The sequence below is a fragment of the Nyctereutes procyonoides genome, unplaced genomic scaffold, assembly GCF_905146905.1.
Source record: "Nyctereutes procyonoides isolate TBG_1078 unplaced genomic scaffold, NYPRO_anot_genome, whole genome shotgun sequence".
Taxonomy (NCBI): domain Eukaryota; kingdom Metazoa; phylum Chordata; class Mammalia; order Carnivora; family Canidae; genus Nyctereutes; species Nyctereutes procyonoides.
The window spans coordinates 16,203,928-16,216,232 of record NW_026575046.1 but is presented as its reverse complement, the minus strand read 5'-3'; the positions used below and the strand labels follow the sequence as shown (position 1 = coordinate 16,216,232).

Genomic DNA, 12,305 nt, shown 5'->3' with positions numbered 1-12,305 from the left:
AACAAATATATCTAAAAGTCGGAAACAATCTATGTGCCCTTCAATTGGGAATTGCTTCAGTAGATGATGGTACACCCATATACTGTACCCTCAAGAGAGAACGAGGAGGCTCTTTATGTGGTAATAAGGAATGATGTCTAAGGTTTATCGTAAAGTTAAAAAGGTAAGGTGTAAAGCAGGTTATACAGACTAGGCCAGCATTTATATACAAAAGGCATAAAAAGGGATAGACATGTATTTATTTTATACTCATAAAATAATTCTCAAGGCACACAAGAAACTGACAACAATATCCTTTAGTACTTTTTAAAATTTTGGGCAATGTAAATGTACTTCAAAAATAAAATAAAATAAAGCAAAAAAAAAAAAAAGGACTCACTTTTTTTTTTTAAGTCTGACTGAATTTGGGGCGCCTGGCTGGCTCAGTCAGAAGAGTGTGTGACTCTTGGTCTCCGGGTTGTGAATTCAAGCCCCACGATGGGTGTAGAAATTACTTAAATAAATAAAAATAAAACTTGAAAAAAAAATCTGACTGAATTCCCATCCACATTATTTCTGCTAGATGCTTAGATCTTTCTAAAAAGTCCCCTTGGGTCTGGGTTAGTTTCTCCTCAGTCTTGCTTTGATTTGCTTTAACAATAAGTTTACTTAATTTGGGTCATGGAGGGGAAAGTCACTAGTCGTGCTCAGATTTCTAGTGAGTGGATCACTTTCTCACCAAACCCCTCTCTTTTTTCTGGAGACAAGGAAGTGAATCTGAAAAAACTCTGAACTCAATCATTATAGGATCACATATGCTTCAACGCATCAGCCTCTGGGGTTACCAGTGCACCAAAGCGCCGAAGCCACCTTGTAAACCTCTAGGCAAGGGTAACATGCTCTTCCATCATCCATCATACTGCGTAAAGCATCGCAAAGGCAGAACTGACAAAGCCCTGGGAAGTTTATGGAATCACAGCTTTTTCATACGACTGTTTCATTTGCCTTAAAAAAAGCAAACTCAAGAGGACAAAAATAGATTGAAGAAGAAGAAGAAGAAGAAGAAGAAGAAGAAGAAGAAGAAGAAGAAGAAGAAGAAAGAAGAAGAAGAAGAAGACAGCCCTGATCATAGGCGGTTTTGTTAAAAGACTCACAATTTCCTTCCTGATTCATCGTTCATCAACAAGCTGAAGGCACCAGCAAGCACATGTATCCCTGGGGTTTTGGCTCACTTGCTTTTAAGATGAAATTTCAAGGGATGGGATGCGTCTCAAAGCAGGGGCCGTCTTTTCACGATGAGAAGGGCAGCGATTGTCCATCTCTCATTAGGGACAAATGAGCTTCATCTTACAAGATCCTGAATAGAAAGTCTCTCGCTAATAGCCCATTGTTTTCTCTCTGGGAAGCAGAAGCAGTCCGTGGCCTGGAATCATTGTCGGAGAACCGGAGAAGTCTCTTTGGGCACAAGAAGAATGGAGCTGCCGTTTCTGGAGATAGGCACTCAGTCTTGAAACTCAAAACTTAAGGGTGCCTTTTAACTTGCTGCTCCTAAATTTACCTTTGACTCCTTGATATGATACACAGAAGGGAAAAAAGGAGTGCCTTACTCCCTCTTGTCTTAATTTGTCTAGGGCATATCTTCCTTTATCTAGTTTTGGGGGGTTTTATTCTTCTCTTTTTGGGGTTCAAAACCACTCAGGGACCTTTCCTGATTGGGCATAGTGATGGAAACATTCTGGGGTTGGGGAGTAAGTGCTGAGCAACTCCGATAGCACTGAAGCTTTGACCTACAGCTCTTCATTTTTATACTCGGCAGACACACGGTGGCTAAACTTTGTGCCCTGAAATGCTCCGTGTGTTTCCTCACCTCACAGCAATGACACAGCTCACCTCGCTGCCAGACCAAATAGTTGATGAATGATAGCACCCCAGTGTTCCATAAATATCAAGTACTCTAACACCTGGAATGCACAACTTGGAAAAGACAGTGCTTAAATTCCAGTTGCCTTTTCCAGAAAATGTAGGCTCTTCGCTGCCTTGTTGGCTCTATAGCAAAAACAGAGACTCACAGCTTTCCTCCTCAGATTTATGAGAGATGGGCAGAAGGCTGCAGGGCGGAGGTGGCTTCTGCAGAGGCATGCCTCATTTGTATGCTCCAACACTGGCGATCGCACCCAGAGTTTGGGAACACGATGGTCCTCAAGAATTGAATGTGAGAGAAGGTGGCTGCTTGTTGATGGGAAAGCCTGGCTAGAATGGGTTGGATTAACTGTATAGGATAAAGGTGCCTGCAATTGTACTGTGTCAAGGGGTAGAAAGAAAACACTAGTGTGTTTTATTCCATACATTCTGCTTTAGGGGAAAGGCAAATCAGACTTCAAATGATAGAATTTTGGAGGTGGAAGCAGACATTAGTCCAAATGTGATTTGCTCATGAGGAAATGTTGAGGCCCAGACATTTGTCCTGAATCATAAAGTGAGTTGATGGCAGAGCTGGGTCTATAACCAGGACCTTTAGACTCTCAGGGCTTTCTCAGCTGCACTCCAGATATGTGCGGATCCTACTCAGAAGGAGGGCTGGCTGGCCCTGGACTCGCATTGCTAGAGAGTGCACTGGGCGGGCAAAGGCTCTGTGAACCGGAACAGGGCAACACGGGAAGGTATTATTACTGCAGGTCGTTGTTCCAAACACACCTGCTGATTTGATAACCTACTCAAAAGAGAAACAAATTTGGAGTTGCCTGCTTACTTTTCTCATTATCTGAATGAACAGGAGGAAAACAGCAAAATAAAATCCAGAGATCATCTTAGAATGATATCAAGCCTCTACCCTGTATTTGATGTACCCCATACCTCAAGCCCTCTACCTGGGCTTCAACTCTCTTAGAAACCAGCAGCACTCCTCCTAGGTTTCCAGAACCCCTCCGGCAGGTAATGGGCAGTAGAGCCCAAAATGCTGGAGAAAAGGAGAAACCAGGGAGGTTGCAAACTCAGATTGGCCCCACATGGTATAAACAAAAATGCACTAGTGAGCAGGTTAAAACATTTATTGACAACATTTTCTCAGCAACCCTCTGCCCAAGAGAGATGTCTCCCGTCAGGCGCACCCTCCATTGAGCATTCTGGATTGAGATAAGGGCTGCGCTGGGGGATTACTTTCTGCTTCGGCTCAGGAGGCCAGGTGGGTGAGGGACAGATAATGACGGTATCTCTTACTCGGAGCCTTTCATCTCTGCCTCTCAAAGCCCTTTACAACCACTAAATCTCTTCCTACAAGTCTTCTTGGCTCTCTTCTCTAGCCAACGAAACCCTAGACCTAAACCAGGTGACCATCTTCTCCCCTTCCTGGCCTGGCCTCCCCACATCCCTGGGTCTCCATTCTCTAGCAGACAGCATCATCAAATCAGTGTGTATTTTCGTTTGGTGCCCCCAGCAAAGACGCAAGCAAAAGACGAGGGGTATATAGGGTCTATGGATATCCTACCTGCCAAGCCCTTAAGGAAACTATTAAAAGTTACATGGTTGTAAGCGGCAGAACTGGGATATAAGTCTTGGCAGAGAGGTGTTACAATTATTCTATTTTACACATGGAGGAACAGAGGTTCAGTTCCAGAACTGGGACATAAAACCTAAAATGCCTGCTTCCAGAATCTATACCTCTGATCCACTCCCCAATACTGTACTGGACGAAATCCCCACAGTAGGAGGCAGCTCCCTGGAATGCTTTTGGAGAATGAAATTGAGGGCCAGGATCCAAGTGGGCTGTGAGCACACATCAGGTAGTAGTGACTGCTGTCCCTGACAATTTTTCTGTATTTCTGCTCCCTGCGGGGGTGAAGACAAAGCAGAGGAAAGTCACTAGTCCCTACATCCTACCTCTGTGTCCCTTCTCCAGAGCAGGGCATGGTGAATCCACTGTTTCTGAGCTCATTAGGCCTCATCCCTTCCCTCCCAGCTCTCTGTCTCCAGAAGCCTCTCTGAAGAGCTGAGCTCCACAGCACCAGGGGAGGGCCTATCCCAGAAGCCACCTTTTCTCATAGCTTCCTGAAGCTCCCTCTCTCTTCTCATTTCTGGGAAGTGCTGAAGAAACCGTAAATCCCAGTGTGGAAATTGTTCACCATTCTTTGGATTCCTGTTGTCCAACGGGTGAGATGCCCATCTCTTGGTTAGCTGAGAAGCCGCCCGCATGGGTGCACACAGTGCCCGCACCACCAACGCAAGCCATTGGCTCCTTTGGTCCCATGGCCAATCATTTCAGTGCAGCAGCCGATGGCTAACCACATCAATAAACTTCTTGACTGAACTGACTCAGCTAGATACTGTGTATGTGTGCAAGGCACAGAATACCACTATGGCCTTGCTTCATGCATAAAGAAGGGCCTAGAGTTAAAAGCGTTCTGAGAATAGTCTACTTACAGAGTAGCTTATGCAGGAGGATAATCTGATTCATTGATTATTGTTCAGTCTAAACATCCAAATACCTTCAAGATATGTACAGTGAGCCTCTTGCACTCTAGCTCTGTTGTAGCATTTGCATCTCAAAATCAACACATCCAGAAAACGGAAATCACACCTCCCATTCTTGTCCCAATCTTCTTCTTCTTTTGTACCTTTACCCATAGCACCTCCACCCGCAGGCACCCGAGTCAGAAACTGGACCGGCGGCCTGCAGTCCAGCTCTTCTGCTAATGCTCACATGCAATCAATTGTCAGGGTGCAGGAGTACTTCTGGTACTGAGGTCTCAACTTCACGCCTCCTTTCCATCACTCCTGTTGTTGGGTCAGTGTACACCCTTAGCTAATTGATGTCATAAAACGGGAATGGATATGCCCCGAGGGCAGGAACCAGCACTCGGAAGAGTGCAGTGGGTGAGAGAATAAACATAGGGCCAGAATGGTGGATTTGAATCCCAGTCAATATGCATCAGATGTAGGTAAGTATCTGAGCTGGTTCCTTATCTGTGAAATGAGAATAAGAATACCTCTCTCCCTGGCTTGTTCCAAGAATTAAATAAGGCTAATGTGTTAACAACACTTACAACAGTGCTTGGCACACAGTCTAAGTGTTTGTAATGTATATTATATGTGTAATGATAGATGAGAAGACCGAGGCTCAGAGCAGTTAAACGCCTCCTCCAGGAGCACACCGCTATTAAATCATATGGTTGGCATATAAATCCACGTCTACCCTTTGTCAGAAGCCACACTCTTTTTTCCCCACATGGTACATCTAGGGCCCACATGGCTGTTAAGAAAGCAGAACTTCTAAAGTATCAACACAAAAATCGTATATTATATAGAACAGTATGGATAATATGATCTCACTTAAAAAAGGTTAGAGATAATTTAGAAACTCCCTATTACCATTTGTCTATTCTGAACCTTGTCTACTCCCTTGTCATCTCATTTTATTCATCTTTCCTACTAAAAACTACCTGAGGGCAGAGACTCCCCGTTGCAGAGCACAGGCCAGACACCCAACATTTAGTATTTGTTAAACTGCTGAATAGCACTGAATCTTTAAATAAAACCACACATTTATTGAGCAGACAATAGATAATAGTAGGTAATATATGAATGTGGTAAAAAGCCTTCAAACCATATAAAAACTTTATTTAGAGGAAAGTCATATTCCTTCTATCCCATTACCAGATCCCCAGCTCCTATCCCAGGGGCAGCCACAGTGGCCACTTTCTCGTATCTCCTTCATGTTGTTGAATGCATTATATTATAGCACAATTTACATTCATTGCTGAAGAGTATTAGGGAATGATGGGAAATGCCTTATACACATGTTGTCAGTATGCTTTCTTTCTTTCTTCTTAAATATTTTATTTATTTATTCACGAAAGACACACACAGAGAGGCAGAGACATAGGCAGAGGGAGAAGCAGGCTCCCTGCAGGGGAGCCTGACTCAAGACTCGATCCCAGGACCCCGGGATCATGACCTGAGCCAAAGGCAGATGCTCAAGCACTGAGCCACCAGGTGCCCCAGTTGCTATGTTTTCCTTTCTGAGAAGTCACCAATTTTTCTCAAACTCATATAAAGGACAGCCCAAACATAAAAGTTGTGTGTGTGTGTGTGTAGACACACAGCAGAGAGAGATGCTAGTTGCAGTGTTTGTGAACTCCATCAATAATTCTATCGCAATGCTTTGTAGTTTCCTTCCCCTTGCAGCTGGTCTTATGACCCATTTCTTCAAAAATTTTTAGCCTGAGATTTCATTTTTCATTTTATTGTGCAATTTGTTTCCTGGATATGGAAAGATGGGCATTCTGTGACTTGACCACGATGAAGGACTTTCCCTTTCTTTCAGCGACATGTCTAAGGTCACCCTCATCCCACTTACCACAGTCTGAAACGAGAAAGTGCTTCCTGGAGGGAGAAAGATAGTAACTACTCTCCCCAGTGTGGTTTTTGTCAGACAGATGCCTCCAACAGCCCTGGGAGACACTTTATCTAACGGCTTTAATAATGAACCCTCTTAAAGGGACTTAACACTTGGCCATGCTTTCTCTTAGGTTGCTAATTTGCCCCCGTTAGGTGGCTTTGTCACAGCATGGCACATTCAGACTTTGACTTTGCTTACACATGACATTAGAATGTCACGAAACTGACATCAAATTGCACAAGTGGCTCCAGGCCTGTGCTTGAAGAGGAATTGGTACTGAAATATTTACAGTTCTCTACTTTAATCTGAATATATGGATTCATGTGTTTCTACTCCTCCTCTGTAATACTTTTCTAGTTTCTACTTCCACATACTAAACGCACATTGATTTTATTTCAAAGAGACCAAACAACAGATTGAACCAAAAATCCACCCAATATATAGTTTTTTTTTTACTTATATATATTTTTTATTAAAAGAGATTACAACCTAAGAATTTGGTTCTTCTCAGTTCCTTTTTGGGGAAACTAACTTTTCTCCTTCATTGCTAGAATTTTTTCAGCTTTTTTCCTATGCTGCAGCAAACAGATTTGAGAGGTGAAGTCCAGACATGTTCTTATTATTCTTTTAGGGCTAATGTAGACACGGTACCCAGTGACAAGCTAAATGGGGCCTTTGTTTCCATTGGGCCCTCAATGGAAGACCTATCAAGAGATAACTGGAGGGTTCTTCTTTCTCTCAGTCTGTTCCTGAGTTGTCTATTTGCCATTCCAAGTCTTTGGTGTAGACGCAGTGGTCTCCCTGACTGTCAATGAGCTCTTTTTATGTGCTTCTTTGTTAGTGACTTCTTGTTACTTCTACCTCTTCAGTTTCCATTAGTAAAGCCAACCATGAGGACATCCGGCCAAGTTATCTACCCCGGCTCAGCCAACTCACTGCAGTTCTCTCAAATGTTAGGAAAGTCCTCACTGGGCTAGGAAATGATCTCAGAACTCATAGAGAAAATGGACTATTAAATCTTGGCGTTATCTTCCTTCTATTAGAGATGTCTTTGTAATCACTTAAGAGCTTGCTTCTCCATCAGTTTGCCTCCCATGTGCAGGTTTCATTACTTCCCCTTCCTCTATTCTTTGAAACATTTCTGTTCTAGAAATGGAACTCTTCTTGTGTTTAGAACACCATCTTGAATAAGCGTTTCGGCATCTTTTCCAAACATACTCTAGGAGCACTGAGCTCTATTATTATGGGGGTAGGACTGCAGAATAAATGAGTATTTGTCAAATGAATGAGAGGGATGTGGCTTAATCATTTGTAGGAGAATTATAAGTTTTCTGCTTATTTAACTAGGTAAATCATATAGTAAAATTACAATGCTATGTGAATGCATCTAGCATTGCTTACTAATTGGCCTCTACCAAGACGCAGCATTTCTCTTCCTGGTACCTCTCAGAAGATGCCAACTAGTTCACAGAGCAGAAAGACAGGATGGCAAATTGGTTAAGAGAATGGCCTCTGGCCTGGATAGCCTGAGTTGACTTTCAGCTGTAACATTTACTATCTGCATGACTTTGGACAAGTTGCTTGATCTCTCCATGTTCACTATTCTCAGACATAAAATTAAGATCGTATGAATCATATCTACCCACTCACGCACAGGCCTGAGGATTAAGTAAACTAATATAGGCAAAACACCTAGAAAGTAGTTGGAATAGTACTATATAAATATTTGCTATTATTATGTGGCAGCAGCTACTGTTTGGCTTGACGGTCATCCAAGCATTTTATATCAACTTCCAAGACAATGACACAGCACTGAAATACTTTTCCCAGGAATGTATTTAAACCTGGGAATCTGGGGTGCCTGGGTGGCTCAGTTGGTTAAGCATCTGCCTTTGGCTCAGGTCATGATCCTGGGGTCCTGGGATTGAGCCTGGGATTGAGCCCTGCAAGAGCTCGCTGCTCAGTGGGGAGTCAGCTTCTTCCTCTGCCTCTCCCCCAACCTGCATGTGCACTTTCTCTCTCTCTCTTAAATAAATAAAATCTTTAAAACGTGCACTTTCTCTCTCTCTCTCTCCTCTCTCACAAATAAATAAAATCTTAAAAAAAAAAAAAGCCAACCTGGGAACCTACTAAAAAAGCCCGTTGCTTCTCTGAGTCAATCAGAACCTTTTCTCTTTGAACATCTGTAAAATTAGTTGAGCAATCATCAATCACCAACAATTACTAAAAAGGAGCAAAAGATGTTGAAATGGAATATGTTTAAAGTCCTGTGACAAACTATTCTCCTGTTGTATTTCTATTTGCCTACACTTTAGGAACCCTATTGTTTTTCGGATAAAGTTATTATAGTTATGGGCTACAAAATTTTCTTAGTTTTTATTGTTATTACCTCTTTATATTTGATGGAGATCTTGGCAAATTCCAAATTCAAACTGTACACAAATGCCCCCCCTTCCCCTTTTGGGTCACATTACTGGAAAGTTAAGTTAGACAATTTTTAGAACATGGCATTGGCTTGCTTATACGTTTATTGGCCTAATGGTTTCTATATTGGTTCAGTAAAAAATTGCAAGTAAGTAGTTTCTTCAGCTATATTTTAAAGTAGGATTAATGCCACCCATAGGTAATAAACGATGATTTCAGATACCAATAAATCAAACAAAACAATGTTTTATTAGTACAGATTGCTGTTAACAATGCTACATTTGTAAGAGGCTGAAAAGTTTCAGGAAAAGGGGTAGCTATTTATGGCAAGAAATGAATGAAAAAGATCTGTGTCAACATTTTTCTCAATTTACCTTTCCTAGTCACTGGGTGGGGGAGTGCAAACATATAAAAGGCTCAGCCTCTTCCTCTGGCATGATGTTCAACTTCAACATTACTATTAGGAACCTGTACCTCATTTTGGATGTACTAATTGTATAAATTAGTTTTAAGTAAAAGTGACATCGCATAATGATTACATTTGGGCCAAATCTAGCATGCCTGCTTGTTTTTACTGTTACTTAACTGCTCAGGCCTAATGATTAAATTATCACTCTTTTATCCTTACTCCAGACAAGATAACATTTGATTTGCTTCCCTTCTCCGCACAATTGATTTGCATAATGCCTAATGATGCTTCTTTCAGATTCCCATGTGTTTACCGTATATATTGCTTCAAACATGCCAACAGACTGTCATTTAATGGGAGGAAAGAATCTTCCACTTCAGATGAAAGCCGGGACTGTTATTTTGAATACTACAATCAGTCCATCTGATAATATGCCTAGGCAGTCAGATGCCCCAGAGAAAACAAGACTCTTTTTTTTTTTTTTTTTGGTTGTTATCAAGTGACTTACCCACAATGACTGCAGTGACAGTGAGCAGCACAAAAGCATTCCGAAATAGGTAACTTTTAACATCCTCCTTTGTGATGTTCTGCACCTTCCTCTTGGCCAAGAGTGTGCGCTTACGAACTCCTCGCTGGAACCTCTCCATCCTGCCCCCCGTCCTGGGCTCTTCTTCATTACTTTTAGTCATATTTTATTTCTCTGGGAGAGTCTCTTCTTTGCACTTCTATGTCTCGGAATCACCCCCGGAAAGCCAGATGTCTTTGGTGTTAGAGAACACAACTAGGACAGAGAGAGAAGAGACAAGAATTACAGCCTGCAGGGGTGAGAAGTCCGTGCTGCCCCACAGCAGGGCGAGCTGTTGGCACACTGCATAACCTGAGTAGGACTCAAGGGCTAGAGAGCCCGCAATGCCAGGTTTCAAGGCCGGGATGTGCACATTTTACTGGACCATGTGTGAAAAGTGTGCATAAATTCAGAATATATGAGCAATTAAAAAAAGAATCTACGAGCAGAAACGTGTGTTCTATTTAAAAAAATTTGCCTTTCCCATTCCAAGGAGCCTATAAAAGGGTTCATCAGAGCCCAGCGTGACTGAGCAGCTCCCACCCCCTCGTTTCCCCCGAATCTAGCCAAGTGCTTTTTGCACAATGTTCACTCTCAATAAATGTCTAATTGAATTGAATGCACAGGAAGCGCTCAATAATTACTTGATGGCTTGTGTCGTGTACATGGTGAAGGCATTAACCAGGTCAATAAAATGAATTAAGATATTGATATTTCACCGTCAGTGCTTTCTGTTATATAATAGTAAAGTAATGATTTTCCTCATTAAGGAAAAGACATGGTAATATCCGTTAATAAGTATAGTCGTGAAAAGAGTGCAATGAGAAGAATATATGCACAGGGCTTCGGAAATATATTTGATTACCTGGCAGGGTCCCTTGTAAATGGTTTTCCCTGAAATAAGCAAAGTTCCCCCGAGCCCATCTATACATTATCCGGATTGTAATTCATCCCCATTTTTATTACAAGTAGAAAGTAAGTACTCGTCTTTGTGGCAACCGCATCAGAGCCTTCTGAAGAAACCATCAGCGACTTTCTGGCTATTTCAAAGTTTAGGACTTTGCGAAATTTAGGATGTTGCTCTACAACCGATGAGATGAATCCAATTTTCATTCCAAACATTACAGTGTGGGGTCTCTAGTTTCTTTAAAGTCCTCCTAGGTTACTCTACTACGTCTATCTCTCCTTGGGGGAGAGGAGTTGTTCTGAAAAAAAAAAAAAAAAAAAGCCAAAGGATTCCTCCCGTTTTAATAAGATTCGTGATCCATAATCTTTCCCGTGATCAATCCAAGTAAAAGTCAGTGATGCCTGTGGACGCGTGTGGATGGCAGCGCCAGCAGCCAGCGTGTGCGTCTGCGGGGGAGGCAACTGCGAAGCAGAAGACGAGTCCAAGGGTGGAAAACAACACTCATCTTAGCAGTTCCGACTCCGATAAACTTGCAGGTTGTGTGTGTGTGTGTGTGGGGGGGGGGTGTCAGCGACCACACGACCCACAGCTTGCTTAAGACTTCCCCGCAGATTAGAAGCTTGGAGTGGGGGGGAGGGGGTGAAGGAGGAGTGACACGAGAGACCAGATTTTTTTTTTTTTTTTTTGGTTCTTTTTCTGTTTTCTTTTTCACTGACCTCTGGGTCCCTTTCCAGTCACTTTTTAAAACCGCTCAGCCTCGGTTCCTTGCGGGCTCCGGAACCACACCACCTACCCCGCATCCAGCCTCAACGACTCCACCCCGAGCGCAGAGCGGACGCGGCACAGACACCGCGCGCTCGCCGCCTCGGGTCACCGACGGGGACTTCAGCCACGCGGCTATAGCTTTTCGCTCCCGCCACCCCTCGGCTCGCCCAGGGACCCCCCCCCCCGGCCCCCGCACCCCCACTTGGCGGACAGGCGCAGCGGGCGGGGCAGCCCCGCGGGCACGCAGCGCGTCAGACTCACCTTCCCCGACTGTGCCCCGGTGTTCGGGCCCCGGCGGTGCGAGGCGGACGCCGCGCTGCAGGGACGGCCGGGCCCCGCCGCCCTCGGGCCGTGCAAGCGCTCTGCACCCGCGACCTGCCGCCCGCGCGGCTTAAGGAAAGGGGCGGAGCCTGCGCCCGGGAAAGGGGGCGTGGGGAGACGCGAAACCCCCGCGGGGCGGGAGGGGGCGAACCCGAGGCCTCCGGAATATTGATGAACCTCGGCTCGCCGGGAGCGCGCTTGCAGGCTTTGTGTTTTGCTCCTTAGAGACCGCTTCCACGCTTTGTCGGTCCACTTTCATCGGGAAGGCAGAAGTGGCAAAATATTAAGCGCACGCACCCCCAGAAAGCTGGAAGTCTTGATGAGGACGTCTCAAAGGAGACCTTTCTAAGACTAGATTTAACGATCTCACGTTATTGCGGGGAAACACCAGAGTGTGCTCTTTTGGCCGGTTGTACAGCTGCTAGAAGGAATCCTGCTCTTTAGAATTGGGGGCTTGGGGTGGGGGGGTGTGGGGAGGGTGGTTCAGTGACTTTTTTTTTTTTTTTGAGGGGGGAAGACTCAGAACGCAACAAGTATGGAG

General features: G+C 44.0%; 1 protein-coding gene across 1 annotated transcript in view; it reads right to left on the bottom strand.

The window, feature by feature from the left end:
• SLC1A3 (solute carrier family 1 member 3) overlaps positions 1-11,810 on the bottom strand; it is a 77,977-nt gene extending 66,167 nt beyond the window's left edge. The window contains exons 1-2 of the mRNA XM_055325119.1: positions 11,705-11,810; positions 9,715-9,987 (exon numbers count right to left, since the gene is read on the bottom strand). Coding sequence (XP_055181094.1) covers positions 9,715-9,895 — 181 coding nt within the window. The 5' untranslated portion in view covers positions 9,896-9,987; positions 11,705-11,810. The remainder of the gene's footprint in view (positions 1-9,714; positions 9,988-11,704) is intronic.
• Between the last annotated feature and the right edge of the window lie 495 nt (positions 11,811-12,305).